The sequence below is a fragment of the Ursus maritimus genome, unplaced genomic scaffold (assembly GCF_017311325.1).
Source record: "Ursus maritimus isolate PB19 unplaced genomic scaffold, ASM1731132v1 scaffold_22, whole genome shotgun sequence".
Taxonomy (NCBI): Eukaryota; Metazoa; Chordata; class Mammalia; order Carnivora; family Ursidae; genus Ursus; species Ursus maritimus.
In genome coordinates, this window is record NW_024424675.1 from 34,108,323 (window position 1) to 34,129,733 (window position 21,411).

At 45.3% G+C, this 21,411-nt stretch overlaps 1 protein-coding gene, 1 long non-coding RNA gene and 1 pseudogene across 2 annotated transcripts in view; all 3 read right to left on the minus strand.

Annotated features, from left to right (window-relative positions):
• The window catches only part of LOC121104614, a 30,515-nt gene extending 22,928 nt beyond the window's left edge, over positions 1–7,587 (minus strand). The window contains exon 1 of the long non-coding RNA XR_005836967.1: positions 7,534–7,587. This is a non-coding gene — a long non-coding RNA (uncharacterized LOC121104614). The remainder of the gene's footprint in view (positions 1–7,533) is intronic.
• Positions 7,588–8,274: 687 nt separating this feature from the next.
• On the minus strand, positions 8,275–9,042 carry LOC121104615 (annotated as a pseudogene).
• Positions 9,043–10,688: 1,646 nt separating this feature from the next.
• On the minus strand, positions 10,689–19,643 carry LOC121104616 (zinc finger protein 334-like). Its single transcript, XM_040638419.1, has 4 exons — positions 19,237–19,643; positions 18,251–18,309; positions 11,542–11,668; positions 10,689–11,266 (listed from the first exon to the last, which is right to left on the minus strand). The coding sequence occupies exons 2-4, from the start codon at positions 18,263–18,265 to the stop codon at positions 11,166–11,168; spliced, it is 243 nt and encodes an 80-aa protein (XP_040494353.1). The 5' UTR covers positions 18,266–18,309; positions 19,237–19,643; the 3' UTR covers positions 10,689–11,165.
• Between the last annotated feature and the right edge of the window lie 1,768 nt (positions 19,644–21,411).

A 21,411-nucleotide genomic window follows, 5' to 3' on the forward strand; every position in this document is an offset into this window, starting at 1 on the left:
AATGTGTTCAACCGGAACTTGAAATTGCATAAGGCTGTTCCTATCATGAGAACTAGGCTACGAGATGGAGTGAAAAGAACATTTATTTTGTTGTCTGTTCATATTCTATTTTCGCTGGGTGAATAAAAAGCATATTTTCAATGAAGACAGCTCTCTAAAAATGTAAACTTTTGTAGGGAGATGATACAATGCGAATCTAAGCATAAGAAGGAAAACAAAAGCCTTCTCTTTGGAATTAGAACTACCAGAAAAGAAGAAACTTTGCCAGGGGACAGTGAAAAACGAAAAGCTAATCATGATTAAAGAAGCTAAAGGATAAAGAGTTAAGAGGGTAGGCATGAGAAATCTAAAGGTCACTGGTTGTGCGGTGGCAGGGGCGGGGGGCGGTGATGACTTCTGCTGTTAGTCTAAATGGACAGAACTCTGGACAGCTTCCCTGAATAGTTAGCACCATCCTCAGATGTATCTAGAGAACCAAAAGGAGGCGGACAAATTGCACCAATTCTACTTAGATACAGGACACGGAGAATCTATTACTTGTAGTGTTACTTGAAATAAGTTGATTTCCTGCATGCTTTAATGAATAAATGCTAAGTCTTCTAGTGTATGCTAACACTGGTGTGTAATGTTGAATCCATTCAGGCCTTGGGTCAGAAATCTAATTACACTTCCCTGAATCTGTTCCCATCACCCCTGGTGGCAACTTTGCCATGTTCAGCCAAGTGGGACAGGCGTGGTCTATCCAGTCTGTTTAAGGACTGGCCCCCATCCATACAAAGTGATGGGAAGACAACATTCTGTTTCTTCTTTGGGGGGTCCTTCTCACCTCTCTCTCTGTTCCCAGATATCACAGTGGCTGCCACAGAGCTAAGCTGTTGTGATCCCCAGATGTGGCCCCTCCTTGTCTTAGTATGTGTTTATCTCTAAGAAAGTGAGATATATATATATATATATCTTACCTTTTGCAAATAAGACCCCTTATAGTTTTATAGGTTAAATTATATATAAGCTGAAAATGCAACTGAATTAAGTTTTAAAATGAGTACAGAAGAAACGTTATCAATACAACTATGGAAATAGAAGTGGTTATTAGGATAAAGAGAAAAAAATATGTGCACTGAACTCCTTACTCCTAATTTGGTTCTTAAAATTCTAGGTTAGCGTTAAAATTAAGCAGGAACTATTTCACGTGTTTCCAATCTATTAAGATTTCCAACATGGCTCCTATCAGGGTCAAATTGCTAGTTCTAAAGTTTGTATTAGAAGAAAAGAAACAAGCTTAATAGAACAGACTAGAACAACTTGTTCTGAAAAGTCTAGTACTCCAAATTTGCCATCACTAGACTCAATAGAAACCTAGATCTTAATAAAAAATCCTTAACATATATTCTTTGGATCTGTTGCCATGTTTCCTGGGGGCTACCACTAATTATAAGCCATAATTCTCCAATTATATGAAAAAGAAAAAATAAAAGGCTAGCCTATATATACAATAAAAGGCTATGCAAAAGTTAGCCTATTCAAGTCATTATAGCGTTCCACCACACATTTTTGTTTTCTGTTTATTTTCAATTGGATTTTAATATCAAAACCACATGAGATATTTACATTGTTTAAGTAACTGGAGTTGTTGGTATGATAAACAAGGGAGAGAGAAGTTATAAATGCTTATATTTAAGCTTAAAATGTCATCTGAATGCTAACATAGTGTATATACAACTAATGTTTTTGTTTCTAGTCATTAAATCCTTATTTACATTGTTTTCATTATCACACATTTGAGGATATCATCTATGTTTGTGGGTTGACTTGGGTTTAAGTCTTAACCCCCATGTGCAGGGGGCTTCTCCATTACTCTCACACGACTACCACACTCACGACACTTCTGACACCAGCTGTGGGGGTGGGGGGTTCCACACCAAGCAATTCTGTGACGCGAGCTGGGTGTCCTATCATTTAACTCAATTCCGATGCCGTTTACTTGGAGATACTGTCAGATCCTATGGGTTAAGGGCTCAGTCCCACAAGACTGCACCCCCCCCCCAAGCCAATCACAAGTCCAGGTTGTCACCTGTGCTGACCCATCAGCTATAAATCAGAGGTCCATGGCCCCCTTCTAGAGTTTGATTCATTTGGTAGAGCAGATCACAAAACCCAGGAAAAGTTTACTTGCTGCTTACCAGTTTATTATAAAACAAACGAAGTGTACAGATAAACATCCTACTGGAAGAGAGGTGTAGGACCAGGTATGTGAGAAGGGGCATGGGGCTTCCATGTCCTTTCTGGGGGCACCACTCTCCCAGCACCCCCATGTGTTCACCAACCTGGAAGGTCTCCAAAGCCCACGCGATTGGGATTTTTAAGGAGGCTTCATTGTGTAGGCATGATGGATCATTAACTCCATTGTCAGCCCCTCTCCCCTCTCTGGAGAAGGGGGGATGGGCTGAAAATCCCAAGTTTCTAACCATGGCTTAGTCTTTCTGGTGACTATCTCCCAACCAGGAGCCCACCAAGAGTCCCCTCATTAAAAGAAAAGACACCACTGTCAGCTTCGAAACTCTAAGGGATTTAGGAGCTTTGTGCCAGGACCTGGGAGAAGAAATCAATATATATCTTTTCTATTCTCTCACACCCCGGTACCTGCAAATGTAACCTTATTTACGAATAAAACCTTTGCAGATAGAGGCGCCTGGGTGGCACAGCGGTTGGGCGTCTGCCTTCAGCTCAGGGCGTGATCCCGGAGTTCTGGGATCGAGCCCCACGTCAGGCTCCTCCGCTATGAGCCTGCTTCTTCCTCTCGCACTCCCCTGCTTGTGTTCCCTCTCTCGCTGGCTGTCTCTCTCTCTGTCGAATAAATAAATAAAATCTTTAAAAAAAAAAAAATCTTTGCAGATATAACCCAGATGAGGTCAAAGGCCAATCAATGATGTCCTCACGAGAGTAAACGCAAAATAATTGCTGTTGGATGAATGTTTTAACTTTATTAAAGATTAAACTATCTCTGTGAGGACCATTCAACTTCCATAGAATGCAAAGTTGGAGTAAATACACAGCATACTGTAATCTGTGTATACCATATAAGCAATGTTAGATATTTGCATGAAATCAGTGGTGAGCTCTTAGATGATTTGGGGATTGCTGGGGGGGGGGGTGGGTCTAAAACAATTTAAAAACTACCAAACTAGACTATGTTATCATGGGCTACAGGAGTATCAACATAACTCCCTCAAAGACAGGAAATCTGCCGGCCCCGAAATCTGTCTCTACTATACGTTCTGAGGAAATAACCGCAGGATGGGCCTGTGGTTCAACTGGTGGAAATAAATCCTTCACGAGGTAGGCTAAGGCCCAAACTCCATCTATCTCCTGACCATTATAGAAGTCCCTACTCTGACACGGCGGTGTTCGGGAACTCAAAGAATGAGCATTATATGGGCGTCAACATCTAATTACCCTTGGAGGTCTGAGTATTTCCCTTTCTCCAGGGCACAGTCATGCTGGTAAGGGACCACAGCTCCCTCTGGGAAGGCCAGAGGAAGACTCACACTGTGCTCCTATGGGTACAGTAGAGGGCCTTTATTCAAAGTCCTTCCTGAAGCTACTTTGGGCCCAGGCATCAACTTGGGTCTAGGAACTGAGGAAGGTGCTGTGGATCTCCACTACAATCACTCATCAGGTTTCTGTTCAGGAGACCCAGGCATTTTTCACTTCTATGTCAAGTTATACCTTAGAAGGCTGCCCATTCTCAGGTCTCCTTGATCAACTAGCTATCACCAGCAGGCCAAAACCCTCTAATGACCACTCTGCCGTACGGCACGTTATGACCACTGTCCACTGTGTCTCCAAGGGCTAAGTGCTGACACCTGGCCTCTACCACTCCAGGATCCTATTATTTCCATTCTGAGAATCTGTTTCCTGGGGCCACTTCTGGCACCAAATATGGAATCAATCCTGTTAGGAAGCAGTGCATTCAAAAGGAATGAAAGAAAATGGGATGAAGAGACTCTTTACAAGTGTGGGCAGGGCTGGGGGAAACTGACAAGGAATGGTGGGGCAATGAGGTCCAGCAATAGGGGGAAGCATCCACCATCCCTACCTTGAAGAGGACAGGGGAGTGTGATGACTTTGTAATGTGTCAGCTGGTTTGGATGAGCTATATTCCCCAGAATTCCCTTCCCTGTACGTTTCCAGAGAGGTCTTGGGTGAAATTTGAGAGGGTGGAGGTGGAGAAGTACTTAACACAGTCCATTTGGGCTGCTGTGACAAAATGTCACAGACTGGGTAGCTTACAAGCCACAGAAATTTATTTCTCTAAGTTCTGAGGCTGAGAAGTCCAAGAGGAAGGTCCTTGTGGTGAGGGCTCTCTTCCTCATTCACAGCTGGGGCCTTCCTACTCTGTCCTCAATGGTGGAAGGGGAGAAGGGTCTTTGTGTGTGGGGGAATATCTTTTTTTTTTTTTTAATTAAAAAACATTTTTTAAAGATTTTATTTATTTGAGAGAAGAGAGAGAGAATGAGCACAATTGGGGGGGAGGGGCAGAGAGAGAGGGAGAAGCAGACTCCCCACTGACCAGGGAACCCAACACAAGGCTGGATCCCGGGGGGTCTCTTTCGTAGGAACACGGATCCCACATTATCTCCCAAAGGCCCTACTTCCTAATACCATCACCTTTGGGGGTGAGGATTCAGCATATAAATTTGGGGGGGGGGACACATTCACATCATAGCAGCTGTCATTTTGTTTTTATGCTCAGAAAGGCTTCTTTTTTTTAATAGTAATTTTGTATTATGTTATGTTAGTCACCCTACAGTACATCCTTAGTTTCTGATGTCGTGTAGCTCACATGTGTTCTCGCCGATCTGCTGGCTCTCCCTGCTGCCACGGGTCAGCAGACAGGCCTACAGCCGCTCTACTTTCCCCAGTACACTCCCGCGAGCTACCAGGCCATTTCTTTGACCTTTAGTGCAACTTCTTAAAAAGTTGTTTGTATTCATGGCTCCCCCCGTGTCTCCTCCCATCGTTCTTTTTTTTTTTTTTTTTAAAGATTTTATTTATTTATTTGACAGAGATAGAGACAGCCAGCGAGAGAGGGAACACAAGCAGGGGGAGTGGGACAGGAAGAAGCAGACTCATAGCGGAGGAGCCTGATGTGGGGCTCGATCCCACAACGCCGGGATCACACCCTGAGCCGAAGGCAGCCGCTTAACCGCTGTGCCACCCAGGCGCCCCTCCTCCCATCGTTCTTGAAACCGCTCCATTTGTGCTGTGGTTACCTGTGGTAGCCGCCTCTGAGATGGCCCCAGCAGTCCCCACCTCCTGGTATCCTGCCCCTGTGGGGCCCCTCCCACCTGATATCAAGGTGGGTCTGCGTGACCAATACGACACGGGGACTGTGACACTTATCACTTCCACAGCCAGGCTAAAAGGAAACTGGGGCTTCTGCCTTGCTCTCTCTTGGGTCCCTCACTCTGGGGACTGCCAGTTGTCATGTGGTGAGGCCACTATAGAGGATCTATGAAGAGGTCAAGCGACGAAGAACGGAGGCCTCCTGCTAAGAGCCATGCAAGGGAGCCATGGTGGCAGGCGACCCTTCGGCCCCAGTCAAGTCTGGAAATGACTGCAACTCTGATCAACATCTCGATGGCTAACTCAAGAAAGACCCTGAGCCGGCACCACCTCCATTGCTTCCAGATTCCTAAACTACAGAAGCTCTGGGAGATAATCAATGTGGTTGCTGTCTTTAAGTTGCTATGTTTTGGGGCAATTCGTTACACAGCAATAGGTAACTAATACATTACCCTGCGTTATGGGTTGAAGCACTAACCCCCAGCACCTCAGAATGTGACCTTATTTGAAAAAAGGATTTTTGCAGCTTAATCAGTTAGGATGATGTCATACTGGAGTAGAGTGCGCCCTGGTCCGATACGACTAGTATCTTTACATAAAGGGGAAATTTGGACACAGACATGCATGCAGGGAGAATGCCACGTGAAGACTGGGTGATGCTCCCATGAGCCACGGAACTACCAGAAGGCAGGAGAAAGGCCTGGGAGACATCCTTCCCGAGAACCTTCAGAAGGGAGCACGGCCCTGCCGGTCCCTCATCCTGACTTCTAGCCTTCAAAACTGTGATACAGTGGATTTCCGTTGTTCCAAACCACTCAGTTTGTGGTACTTGTCATGGCAGCCGCAGAAAACAAATACACCCTCTATGGAATGTCTTTTTTTCCCTCCTTTGGCTACTTTAAAGATTTCCTCTTTATTAAATTTGGCTTTGATTTTTATGTGTCTTGAAATTTGATTTTGACGTGCCTTGGGGTTTTGTTTCTACCCTGCTTGGGGTTCAGTGAATTTCTTGCATTTACCATTTCTCTCGGATGTGAAAAACATTCTTCCCAACACATAGCTTTTCCCTCTGTATAATGGTACACATAAACAAAAAAGGAAAACAGTACAGTAATGGGCAGAAGCCCGTGTTGCCACAGAACCCACAGCAAGCGGGCAGCCAGAAGGTGTAACTGTACAGACAGCTAACACGCGGACCTAACACGCAGCACGCGGAACGTTCTGAAACACAAAGCAAGAAAGTACTAAAACTGAGGGAAAAATACGGCAACTTTGGTACAATTAAAAAAGAATTCCATCAGTAAAGAATATAGTTTTTTATGTTTTGCTTGGCATGGGGCCCCATGAGGGGCCCGAACTCACAACCCTGAGATTAAGACCCAAGCTGAGATCAAGCATCAGACACTCAACCAACTGAGCCACCCAGGCGCCCCAAGAATACAGGTTTAAAGTGAAAGATGATAAAATCCATTCTCAATAGCAACCAAGGCTTGGAAGTAACTATGAATATGTTTCAAGAAAAAAGTTTCAAGAAAAAGAGCAACACACACACACACGTACATTCACACACACGTATGTATATGTGATACATGAACACGCCCCTGCGGATGTACACGTATGCCAATTTCACCACATGAATAAACACGCTTGGTCTTCCCTGGGACAGACGTGCAATGTGGCAGAGAGGCCAGGAATGAGCTTAGGGAAAAATCCCACTCAAGGAAATGAGGATTTGAAGGAAAAACACCTCGTACTAACTTAACGGCAATCCTGCCTAACTGCATATATGCAGCCAACGTCATTCTAATTGGCCTTACAGAGGCCTTTTTTTCCCCTCAGAATTTGGTCGGCGAATTCTAAAGAACACTTCTATGAACCCATTTATTAGAAAGAAGAAAGAAACAGAAACCTGTCTGTTGACATATTCAAACCACTGATAGCACAGGGGTGAGTGGATACCAGACAACACCAACACCAGGGAGACCAACCCTTTCTGGATTCAAACACCATCAGCATTCTCTTTACTACTCAAATCGGCTTATCTCTGCATTTTTTTCCTACCTCAATGGCTCTTTTCTTGACTTGGCTGCAGGAAGCTTCAGCATCCCATATTAGCTGTCCGTGTCTGTCTCCCACCACAAAGCTCCCACGAGGGCTTTCGTGAGCTGGGCTTTATCAAATGCTTACCTGTGGCAGTCCCAGGGGTCCGGGGGGTGGAGTACCACCGTGAGTCCTCTCAGTTGATGCCTCTGTAGTTAAAGGAATCAGAGTCTGTCACTAAAAGGCTATGGAATCTGGGAAGACAAAACCAACCTGTCTACTCTGAGCCCTGAAAACACCCTAAATTGAGAGATAGTAAATTAATTATCGTAGGAACAACTGGTACTGATTTGGAATGAAATGAGGTTAGATCCTCTCACCTCATCACATATACTGACAAGTAACAGTGTGGAGAAGACTTGACTAATTTCACTTAAATAATGTTTCGTTATTTTAAAAGGGAGGCTCACTTGGCATAAAGTCTGAACTGTGTTACGTTTTCATAGCTCACACTGAACGTTTCACCACATGGATGAAACACACTCTACTTCTCTCCTGAGTGAGTTCTCTGATGTTGTAGTAAGAGCTGATATGTGGCAGAAAAACGTCTCGCATTAATTGCATTTATAAGATTTCACGCCTCTGTGCATTTTTATAGGGCTTTAGCATTCTGTGAATTATGTGACCTGTTGCTTTGTTGGTCATTGCTTCTCCGGCATTTACCCCTTATGAGTTTTCTTTTTTTTTTTTTTTTAAGATTTTATTTATTTATTTGACAGAGATAGAGACAGCCAGCGAGAGAGGGAACACAGCAGGGGGAGCGGGAGAGGAAGAAGCAGGCTCACAGCGGAGGAGCCTGATGCGGGGCTCGATCCCAGAATGCCGGGATCACGCCCTGAGCTGAAGGCAGACGCTTAACCGCTGTGCCACCCAGGCGCCCCCCTTATGAGTTTTCTGATGTAAAAGGAAGTTTGACTTGTGGCAAAAAGTTCTCTTGCATTTATTACCTTCATAGGGTTTCTCCCCTGTGTGTATTTTCTGATGTCCAGTGACAGTCCACAGCCGACGGTGGGTTTTGCCACATCCACTCCATTCATAGGGTTTCTCTCCGGTGTGAATTCTCTGATGCACTCTGAAGGCTGACTTGTGGCAGGAGAATTTCCCACATTGGTTACGTCCATAGAGTTTCTCCCCAGTGTGAGTTCACGGATATTCCATGAAGGAGAACTTCTGGCAGCAGGTTCTCCCACATGCCACACATGCGCAGGTCTCTTCCACATAGCTTTCTGATGCTCAACGAGGGGGGAGTTTTTGCTGATGGCACACCCATGTTCATCACACTCAAAGAGATTCTCCTCTGTGTGTGTTCTCTCGTGTTCCTCGCGGTCTGACTTCACAACGAACGTTCCAGCACATTTATTAAACACACCATGTTTCTCTCCTCTGCGGGTTATCTGATGTGCAGTGAGGCCCTGTTTAGTACCTAGAACTTTTCCACATTGACTGCATGCACAGGGTTTCTCCCCTGTGTGAGTTCTCTGACGTACAACATGGGTGGGCTTCTTAGAAAAGGTTTTGCTACATTCACTGCATTCATTCGGTTCCCTTTCAGCACATGCCCTCTTCTTTGTCATGAGTGGCTCTTCTGAAGAAGGTTTTCCCACATTTATGAGTCAAAAGGTTGTTTCGAAGTCTGGAATGTTTTGGTGCAGAATAAGGTCTTCATTCTGACTTCTGGCTTTCCTAACTGGATCATATGTGGGTTTTTTTTTTTTTTTAATTCCAGTATGACTTTTCTCACACTTAGAATAGAGTGGCGGTTTCCCATATCCACAGTATTCATCAGGAATCTTTCTAAAATAGCTTTCCAGGGGCGCCTGGGTGGCTCAGTTGGTGAAGCGTCTGCCTTCCGCTTCAGTCATGATCTCGGGGTCCTGGGATCGAGCCCCACATCAGGCTCTTTGCTTAGCAGGGAGTCTGCCTCTCCCTCTGCCTCTGCCCCTCCCCTGGCTCATGCTTGCTCGCTCTCTCTCTCTCTCAAATAAATAAATAAATAAAATCTTAAAAACAAACACTTTAAAAAAAATAGCTTTCATCGCAGCAATTACTTCTGAATTAGTTTACAAATGGGCTCCACAGGGATCATATTTGTAGGGTATTTTTCTTGAGGGAACAATATTCATGTCCAGATTCAATGTTTTCCCAAATACATTATTTCTTTCTGTAATTAGTGTTTTATTGTTGAGGCATAAGCTTTGCCTCAAATGCAGCTTTGGATTTCCTTGTCTTTCTCTAAGACATCACCGACTTCTAGGAAGGAGCACAATTAACAGTAACTTGTGAGCCTTTCCACACTTGCTATGAAATGAGAGTCACACCTCCCTTGCTGTGGGGGATTCAACTGCAGGCCCAGCCTCCCAGAATTAAGGACATTGCAAGGGCAAAATCCCCTCTGTGGTTGATTTAGCAGAAAACAAAACCAGAAACCAAAACAAAACCAAGCTCCCACTCAACGCCCGCAGCCTGTTTCATAGGATGAAGGGAAGAGGAAACTACCTTTAACACAGAACAAAGTAAGACAGTCACAGGAAACAGTGAGCACAAAGTGAACTGTGAATATGGCTGACAGAGGCCTGAGTAAGACAGACAGGAGCCAAGGAAGCACTTAGAGACAGTGAGACCTGGAGACACAGACCTCAGAGAGACAGTCAGTAGGACAAAGAAACAAAAAGCAGGGGTGAATCTGAAATTTTGGCAGTGACATGGGAACTCTGGAATTTGCACAAATAAAAAGGAGAACGTGTGTCGAGCAGGGTGGGGACAACGGTGAGGCAAGCATGACCTCTAAATCACCTGCATGACCCCGAGAGTGAGTGTCTTCTTGAATTTGTGCCCGAAACACTCTGTTTGCCTCACCATAGTCCCTACCCTCGTGGGGCTGAGAATGGAAAGTGAAACCACGCTTTCTCCGTTGAAGGATGGAGAGAAAAATGGAAGGTAACTAGTCAGATCATGTAAATCAAGCAGGATTTCTTTTTCTTTTTCTTTTTTAGAGGGGGGAGGGGCAGAGGGAGAGAGAGAATCTTTTTTTTTAAATATTTTATTTATTTATTTGACAGAGAGAGAGATAGCCAGAGAGAGAGGGAACACAAGCAGGGGCAGTGGGACAGGAAGAAGCGGGCTCCCAGTGGAGCAGGGAGCCCAGTGTGGGGCTCGATTTCAGGACCCTGGGATCACGCCCTGAGCTGAAGGCAGATGCTTAACGACTGAGCCACCCAGGCGCCCAGAGAGAGAGAATCTTAAGCAGACTGCGTTGGGGGTAGAACCCAATGTGGAGCTCGATCTCACGACCCTGAGATCATGAGTTGGATACTTCACTGACTGAGCCATCCAGGTGCCCCAAGATTTATTTCTCTCAAGATGGATCTATGAATGTCTGAATATACAACAAGTCTGTAACAGTGGTCGGTGGGGGCTGGAGGGGTAGGCAATAGCGAATGCCACAGAAATAATGTGTAAGGTACAGTGAAGGAGGGACTGGGCTCTGGGGATAGGTAATGTAGTGGCGAAAATCCTTATAAATTTTTCAATTAAAGAGAAGAGTACATTTATTCGGGGAAGATGTTTTATATACCTGCAACATGACAATGATCTAATCCTCAATTACCTCCCAAGGTCTGGGGCCTATAAAAAGAGATTCCTGAGAAACATTACCAACCACGATCGCTAATGGCCTTGGAACTCTCCTTTCCACTGGTTTCCACCTACTCTGAGATCACTTACTCACCTGGGTAGTTCTGATGTGAGAATTCCTCCACTGACCATGGCTCTTCTCCTTGCCCCAGTTTGCAGATCACGTCTGGTTTGCTAACATGATACCCTGTTAATGGGAAATAACACAGAACTCGGACCAAGCTCTTTGGATTTCAGGGACTCTGAAGCTTTAGAAGCTACGTGATGAGGATGCCCGGTGATTTGTCAATAAAGCCAGAACACTTGGAGGAAGGGTGGGAGGAGCAGTGGGTACATGCACACACTTTGACTGCCTAAATCCTCTTTCCCTGATGCTGAAGGCTACGTAATTAAATCCAACATGTTTCTCTGACACAGAGCAAATGCATGCTTTTGAGAGTTAAACATGGAAGCTGCACTCACCCATGGAGACCAGCTGCCTGCAGTTTTCCAGAATCACATCCCTGTACAGGAGCCTCCGAGCAGGACGCAGTTGCTGCCACTCCTCCTGGGTGAAGTCCACAGTCAGGTCCTTGAATGAAACCCATCTCTGAAAGAATATGTTCAATCCAAGGTGAACAGAAGCCCATAGGATCCTTGGGGTGCTCCCTACCCTTCACTTTGGAGAACGCTGTTGTGAATAATGGGAATCCATAAAGAGATATTTGTTAGCAAGAACTGGAGTTTGGTGATCAAATTTACAGTTTAGAAGCAATGCTCTAGAGCACAGGGGTCAGCAAACTACAGTCTGTGGGCCAAATCCAGCTCACTGGGAGCCAAATTTGGCCACGTCCATTGGTTGACACATTACCAACATGCCTTCACACCACAACGACTGTGCTGAGTGGATGTGACAGAGACCATGTGGCCCTATGGAACAGTGTTCGCTGTCCCCAACCCCAGAAAAATGGCAAATGGCTTAAAGGTCAAATGAAAGGGGAAGAAAGCTAGGACTCACTGTGAGTCATGACCACAGGTAGTTCTAGTGGGGGTGGGAAGGAGGGACTAGACCCTACATCATGAAGAACAAGGGGAGTTGGCCACTAACTGGTTGTGGGAGATGTAACGTCCAGATTATTTTGCACGATCAGCTGGTAGTACTGTATGCTGAGATTAGGAAGAGAAAACCAAAAAAGAATTGACCACAGAAAGCTAGTGCATTGCTACTGAGGAGATTATACTTGGGTCTGTGGAGCATACAAGTAGAGAGGTCCAGCTGGCAGCTGATATTTGGTTCCGAGCTCAGAAAACAGAGAAGACAGAGTGGTAAGCAAAAGCCACAACCATAGGCATAAATAACACAGGAGATCTCTGTGAACCAATATGGAGTGATTTTTGGGCTATATGGCTAAGTGAAGACAGCAAAGTGCAGAAGAATACCTATAGTATGCTACCTTTAATGAAAGAAAGAAGGAGATATAAGAAAATGTACAGTTGGCCCTCGAACAACATGGGAATTAGCGGCACTCATCCCCTGCACAATCGAAAATCCATGTGTAACTTTTGACTCCCCCCCCAAACTTAACTACTCATAGCCCCCTGTTGATCCTGAGCTTTACCGATAACATAAACAGCTGATTAACACACACTTCGTATGTTATAGGTATTTTATACTGTATCCTTGAATAAAGTAAACTAAGCTAGAGAAAAGAATATGTTATTAAGAAACATAAGGAAGGGAAAATACATTTACAGTACCGCCTTTAACAAAAAAGTCTTCATATAAGTGGATCCACAGAGTTCAAACCCATGTTGTTCAAAGGTCAACTGTACATGTAGCCACTGGTGTGTAAGAAAGATATACAGAAAGATAAACCGGAAACCAGTGAACGGCTTACCTTCCAGAGGTAGGTGGGAACAGATGGGAAGAACAGAGGAGCAGGAGTGGGGAGAAGGATGATGGGGAGGCGACACTTCTCTAAGTATATCTTTCCATACAGTTCTGATTCCTAGAACTATGGTAATATCACACACCTCCAGGATAAACAGAATCAACCAGGATATGGAAGGGAGACCCCATAGAGAATATAAACAGTAATAAATGAACCTAACTATAATAAAATGAAGTAACTACACTGAAGGGGGTGAGAAAGAAAGTAACTTTGGAGAAGAGGGTTTTGATACAATGCGTAAGGCTAATGAATTGTACACAGTGACACTCAAGTTGGGAAATTTGTGATTCACATGGGGTGTGGATCAGGGTTTCTTTAACAACCTCATGTATATACTTGAACGAGCAAGTAAGTAAATATAATGTAGATTGTGACAGCCAGGTTTCTCTCGGTCGGACGGAGAGGTTATAAATAAGAAAAAGAAAAGGCTAGAGAGTGAACCCAACAAAGCAACTGGCAGTTAAGTGTCAAGGTCAGGAGAGACAGAGAAAGACTGTCTGAGATTGCAGGAGGCTAAGGAGACGTGACAACCAAACGCAATGGGGGATCCTAGGTTGGACCCCTCAGCTGCAAAGCACATCCTGGGACAACTGGCGAAATTTCAGCTAAGATGGAGAGTAGCACTGTATTAATGTCAATTCCCTGATTTTTGATGGATGTGCTGTGTTTTTCAAAGATCAGGGGACGCGAAGTGAAGGGTATGTATACTTTGTGTGTGATTTTTCTAATTCTTTTGTAAGTCTAAAACTATTTCCAAATAAAGCAGCAAGAAACAGAGGGTCTTTTCTCTCCCTCTGTAGATACTCATATGCTATTTATGCCTTACGATCGCTAGCCGCTTTACTTCAGGCTTTCCTTCTCTGGCCTGATACCCATCTTCATATGGACACACGTATCAGTTTTTTTTTTTTTTTAAAGTAGTCTCCATGCCCAGCACAGAGCCCAATGTGGGGCTTGAACTTTCGCTCCTGAGACCAAGACCTGAGCTGAGATCAAGAGTCAGACACTTAACCGACTGAGCCACCAGGTGCCCCCATCACCTAATTTAATCACCCCTTTCCTCCTATCAACATGTACCTGCTTCCTACACGTAAACTGGAAGTAGTCACATTATCCACATTATTTCCTCCAGGAATTACTTCCTCCAAAGAGGTTACAAACTTCGACGATAAGCAGGATCTTATAATTATAGGTATAACTTTGGACATATAGGGTCTTAATGACTAGAAGGAACAACTGGCAGAATAATTAGAAGCAAAAGGCCAGTGAGAGAGAGAGGCAGACAAACGGGCAGCCTTCCCTCGGGAGTCCTTCACTCACTAAGGCAGACCAGCTGCACTCGGCAGCTTAATGTCCACAGCAGGAGCAGTGACTGCGCTCACTCTGGGAGAAATGGAACAGTGTGTATTAACAAAAGGAAAAGAAACCCAATCTTCCCGGTGACTCCGGTCACCTTTGTAAGCACCTCTGGAAGGCGGATAATCATGCATTCAGAGCAGAGGATAGTTCCCAGGTTCATACAAAAAAGACCACCCACAAAAAAATCACAGACTCTGTCTGCTCTCAGCCACACGGGGTGACAACCACTGGACAGACAGAGTACAGCGTGTGCCCACTCCTGCAGAGGCTGGCAGTGTTACCTGTGAGGAAGGCACCCAGCAAACGCCCAGACCCTACACGTCAGGTAGGGAGGGAGACGCCCCGCAGTGCTCTGTGAACACACGGCCCGGCGGACGAACGCACAGGGGCAGGAATGGGTTCTACGATGTGGAAGATCATTGTGCGAATTAAAAGGGTAGAGAGTCAGGGAGCCCGCCCAACAGTAGAAACACGGTTAGTTAACACAGGAGTGTGAAACTGGGGGCATGCTCAGGGATGCAAACGATCATCGCCCTGCAGTGGTTTCTGGCATGGGTGATACCTTCCACCAGGGGCGTTTTGCACACCCGTGGAGACGTCTGTGGCCCGCAAAGTTCTCTGGGAGGATGTTGGTATTTGGCGGACAAGCGGGGGGACAGGGGGGAGGGAAGAGGGAACAAAGGGTGCTAGGCCTCCTGCAGTGTGCTGGACAGCGTCATACAGGAAAGAAATGCTCCAAGTTTTGTCCAACTCTCTCATATCCTAAAGCATTATATAGATGGAAAATTGGTTTATAATGATCTGAGCATAGGGGCCCTGGGTGGCTCAGCCGGTTGGGCGTCCAACTCTTGATTTAGGCTCAGGTCATGATCTCAGAGTCATGGGATTGAGCTCCATGCTGGGCTCCACGCTCAGCACAGAGTCTGCTCGATTCTCTCTTTCCCTCTGCCCCTCCCCTCCTCTCTCTCTAAACAAATAAATAAAATCTAAAAAAAAAAAAAAGGATCTGAGCATATCACCTTACTCCATTTTACATTTGAACACACAGTATTTTTATACTTTTTTACATACTCCAATTTTTCCTGGAACGCAATACTGGGTACCTGGAGGGAATACCATATTTAGTTCAGATTGGAACTTCAGGGATTTCCACTTCTTTTGAAAAATATCACTAATGGCAATCCTGCACACGGGACTTGAATCATGAAACATGTCACATTCACAGTGATTCTACCTACAGGTATAAACATCAGACTACTCTTCCGACTTAGTCTAGTTGTATCTGAGCGTTCCATATTAAAATACATACTAATTCCTTTTTAAACTAATTAATTCAATTAATTTGCTTTTACTCCTTTATATCAGGGAATTTTACTGACTTTTAAAAATTATGTAAATAGGTTCTATTACCTAGGATTTCCAAAATAAGAGGAGGGGAAGATGGGCTTTAGCTAGGTTTTAGCTAGGGTCTCCAGGAAACAAGGCGAAGGCTCTGTCTCTTATCTGGGGGGGCTCCAGCCAGAGCAGTGAGGGTGGAAAGGAAGGATGTAAGCAGTGAGGGCTGACAGGCAGCGCCACCCTGCTCACTGCTTCCCTACAAACCCCAGGCAGGCAGCAGGTCTCCGAGCAGCAGCATTCAGCCAACGCGTGGGACCTCTCCACAAGGACCACGCGGATAGTATGTGGAGGAGGGAAAGGAGAGAGAACGTATCTGTCCACTTCCTTCTCATTTCCCACTTCCCTTCAGTCAAGGGTCACTCTGAGGTGAGTTAACGTGCCCACATTTCTGGGCTGCCATCCCCCAGGAAGCCAGATACCACACTTCGTGTGTTGTTTTATCTGGGTCTACAGCAGGGGCAGCCCAGCATGGGTGGAATAGTGACAGAGAGATAAAGGAGATGGGTGAACATGAGGTCTGCGTCTATGACAGACACTATAGAATGGATCCTGGGTCTGACGGAGGTGAGAACCCCTCACTGTGCTTTGTGTTGTCCGTGTAACGTCTGCCTCCTTCACTGGCTTCTGAGCTCCCCGAGGACAGGGACGGCATCCCTTTCATTCAAGCTGTCTCAAGAGCATCGCACGTCATGTTCGGCATACACTGGCTTGATCAGTATCTAGCTGTTGAATGAAAGGTTCGTAGCAGTAGGAATTAAAAAGAAGAAAAAAAACTGGTCATGGGGCGGCTGGGTGGCTCAGTCAGTTAAACATCCGCCTTCGGCTCAGGTCATGATCCTGGGGTCCTGGGATCGAGTCTCTCTCTGCCTGCCACTCCCCCTACTTGTGTGCTCTCTCTGTCAAATAAATAAATAAAATCTTAAAAAGAAAACCTTATTAAAAAAAAAAAGAAAAAACTGGTCATGACATGGATAGCCTTATCGGTCATACCAAGGAGGCCGAAAGAGCCTGGGAGTGGTATGGGGCCACTCCAGCAATTTCTGTATTCAGAGACTTGACTAAATTGGCATTTTAGGGGGATCACGCAGCATGAACAGTCTTCAGGTAGGGAGGGGAAGGAGGCAGGCAAACTGACAGAGTTATTATGATAATCCAGGAGAGAAAAACTACGGCAGGGGAGCCTGGGTGGCTCAGTCAGTTAAGTGTCTGCCTCCGGCTCAGGTCATAATCCTGGGGTCCTGGGATCGAGTCCCACATCGGGCTCCCCACTGAGTGGGGAGCCTGCTTCTCCCTCTACCCCTCCTCACTGCTCGTGCTCATTCTCTCTCTCTAATAAACGAATAGGATCTTAAAAAAAAAAAAGACAACATTCACAAGGCTCGATAACTGGATACAGGAAGTGAGGAAAAGGAGAGCTTGAGCTAACCAGCCAGATAATAGTGGCACTGATAGGGAATGAAGAGGAAGAAGCAAATTGAAAAGACTGGAAATGTTGTTTCCATTTTGAACATGAGGACTCCAGTGGCCTTCTGGCCGTGCTTACAGACATGCTCGGCAAGTCTCAAGCGGGGGTTCTTGGGGGTGGAGAAAGACTTGAGAGCATAAAGAGCTGCATGTCAAAACCACAAAGGGGATGAAAAAAACCAGGAAGAATACTGGGCTAATAACGTAGGGAAGAAGGTTCTATAAAAGATATAAAGAGAGCCAAGAAGAGAACCACGTGGGTGATATCAGATCATCAGAGGTGCATGTCAGGGAGGGGATGGTCATACTGGCAAGCGCAACACGGAGTTTAGTAAAGCGTGGACTGGAAAATACCCACTGGGTTCGAATATATTTAGGCTACTGCTAACTTTTATCAGAACACGTCCATGGGAATGGTGGGGCAGATCCAAGACCGCGTGAAGTGAGTTGAAATGAAATGAGACCGGCAAGTGAGGAAGTTTTAGAACACTGAATTGTTCCCGCTACAACCTGTTTTGAAAGCAGAGCTGGAAGAAATAGTTATAGGACACGATTTGAGGAACAGGTGAACCATTTATTCTCATTTTTATCCCTGCATTGTAGAGAATCATCTGAATGGTGTCTACTCAGAGGACAGTCCCGTCCAATAACTGCGCTTTGCCTGGGTATGAAAGTCACAAGAAACTCACTCATTTCTTTCACAGATATTCTTGGCAAGACTGGCCCCTGTGCCATTTATTCAAAGATCATCTAGGAAAATGTTTAGATATAAACGACAGGAAAACCATTCAAATAGTCAATGTAAGACCTTTCTCATATTGTCTGAGCCTTTCTAGATAAGTCTACAGGGACATATGATTTCTGTATATTTATGCCAACTTTTCCAGCAGCGATCTACTACTCTTTTCTCTGATGCTTTATTTTACATATTTCTACTATTTAATTTGAATGTACAAATCGTTATAAATGTCTTTGAAATCCACGGTAAAATGTGGGCAGTAAATCCCTAAACAACTTACCTGGGATTTGTTCATTTTCGGATGCTCTTAAGAAACGGTCAGGAGTGGGGATACCAAGGCTGGGTAAGGAAGAAAAGGAATAGAATCATGAGAGGTTTAGTTGGCTAACTCAGCAGCTCTTAGGATTACCTATCCAAAAAATGGTCCTTTGACCAATCTGGTGAGGGAATATCCACTTGTCCATTTATAATTCTGAAATGATCACGAGAACTTTTCTTACTGAGTGAATATAAACAATTTTTTTTTTTTATGGGATTACTGTCAACTTAGGCCTTGGAAAAAATCAAAACTAACCTTAGCACAGTAACAGATTGGATCAATAAAATTCAGTATATACAAAGTTTGGAATCATATACATGATTCCAGCATTAAAAATAATACGAGGATTACAAGACTTATTGGCACGGGAAATGTTGAAATTATGTCATTTACCTATTTTCCTACTAATATTTTTTAGCCACTCGAGAGCAGAGAATGCAGGAGAAGTTCAGAAAGAGTACAAGTGCTTTAAGATGTTCGCCTTTTTGTCTGGCCTCCCTCGGATGCAGTTTCACTAGAGGCTATCTGCTAAGAAATTTGTTTTAACTTAAAGGTGGTAGAGGACAGAACCCTGACCTGGAAACCGAGACGTGAATTCAGTTCTTAGCTATCACTAGCAAACTGCATAACTGGAGAAGATACTTACCTCCTGAGTCCTAATTTTATTTTATTTTATTTTTATTTATTTATTTTTTAAAGATTTTATTTGTTTATTTGACAAAGAGAGAGAGAGACGACCAGCAAGAGCGGGAACACAGGCAGGGGGAGTGGGAGAGGAAGAAGCGGGCTCCCAGCAGAGGAGCCTGATGTGGGGCTCGATCCCAGGACCCTGGGATCACGCCCTGAGCCGAAGGCAGATGCTTAACGACTGAGCCACCCAGGTGCCCCCCTGAGTCCTAATTTTAAAATAAGGCAAAGTGACATAGTTGTAAAAACCTTCTCTTTACCTCCACTGCAGAATTCCACAAGGGGGACATTTGATGAATCCCAGGTTTGGTGGTGGACTCGGTTTGAGCAGCTCAGCATAAACAGAAAGAGTGGAGATTACAGGGAATGACACAAATGTGCTTGGAAAGTGGTAAGAAATCATTTCCTTAGCTATGGCTGATACCCCTTCCCTCCAACCTACACCCCCACAAATCCTTCAGGGAAGTGTCTTTTCCTGTCCCATTTGCACCCTGCCCTTTCCCTTCGGTTGCAGCTCACATCATTCGTTAGAAAGTTGAACTAAAGTTTTGCTGAGCTACAATATCCATGGTCTCTGACTATGGTGTTATCACCCAGACTTTGCTCACATTGGAGAGGAAAATTCTGGCCAGTACCTTGAATATGTTCTTTTTAAGGATTCTTCTACTTCCACGCTGAAATTCTAGGGAGAGTTTTCAGTTCAGGAATATGTTCTTCCAGGTGGGATTTCTGTTCCTGGGCACTGCTGCTTTTTACTTCACAGGAATGGTTTTGTTTCAACCTGGGCCTTGGGAGCCACATTTCCATTAGCTGGAACCTACACGTGGAGTCCCAAGGCTCAAGAGCCTGGTGAGCTGGACTTTTTCTAGAATCTCATCAGGGTTGATGAAAAGTGAGAGAAAACTTCAGGAGCAGGAAGAGCCTAGAAACCTCAGTTATGCCTTATGACCTAAGGAAAAGAAGTCAAATGGTCTATCAAAATATATGGCACAATTGCTTCCTAGGGCACACACAGGACAAGTCACTGTGCCAGAGAAAACCCAAGGGGTGATGGCAGAGGGGAACACTCATCAAAGACCATGAGACCAGGAGTAAAATAGACCTAGTTTGAAAACTCAACCCATTCACTTTAGCTCAGAGGAAGTAATGCTGACCCCATAGCCTGGTTGAGAGGATTGAGTGAAATGCCTAAAAATCTTTGTAAAATGATAGCAGGGAATACTTATCCAGAACATACTATATTTCCGGCTTGACCCTCGGATCATTTAACCTCGGAACAACTCTTGTGAGGCTAATATGATTACTATGCTCATTTTACAGGTGAGGAAACAGGATTAGTCTAAATAACATACCCGGCGATGCAGTGCTGCTTTGTGACAGGACCTGTTCTGAACCCAAACATCACGGTTTTAAAACCTAATGCAATGATGCCGACATCTCCGCCCCGACCCTCAAGTCCCTCACTGAACTCTTTCTCGACCCGTCCATTCTGCACCCTGGCCCTTCCCTTCAACTGCAGCTTGCATCTTTCTCCTGCCAGATACTTAGTGTAAAATAACTAACATAATAATGATAGTATTTGTTTCTCATAATGAATATCTGTTCCCTTCCCTGCTGCCCTCTGGCCCTTTTCAGCCCAGCCCGGCAGGCTGCAGATCCACGTGCATCAGCCAAACTTCTGAAATGAGACTTCAGTCATTGGGATGCACAAACCTTTTATCCTCCCAAAGCACCTTCTTCAGGCAAAGAAAGTCTGCAGAGAGCGCCCGCCCTGAGGCTTGCGGGTCAGGAGGCCAGCCTGGCTCTCGCCGTCCTTCTCCGGGACCACAGCAAACCCGCTTCGGACACTCCCGCCCGAGGGATGCGGGGAGAGCGCGCGTCCACCCTCCGCGGACCCGGGCCAGCTCCGCCCCGGCCTTCCTTCCGACCCCCCGAGGGCCCGGAGCCGCTGCCAGTACTTCCTCTAACTCGCGGTTGCACCCGCTGAGCTCCCACTTTGCACTAAGTACAGGCGAGCACGGAACCCGAGGAACTTGCGACTGCAAGACACGCCCCGGGAAGAACCTGGAGAACCAGAAAGGGCGCCCAGGTAGAGCGCAGCACATGCGCAGAGGCAGCCTCCGGGCCGCCCTTCCCAGGGTTCCCCAAGGGGCGGTTGGTGCCTTTTTGAACTACATTCCCCATAAGGCGCCGCGGCCCCCGCCGCCTGCCGAGGAATTCTTCGAGGAGCGTCTGCTTTGATTACCGGGCTTGATGGATTGCTATGAACCATTAATACAAGAAGAAAAGTTGCCTATTAACTTCATCGAAGACTATAGCTGAGAAGCGAAGATTGCAGACCATGAATGTCCACCCACATGTGAACGATCCCAAAATCTTTATCTTCCTCCTAAACTTCCCTTCTGAGCACGAGAGCCTTTTATCGTATTCTTTCC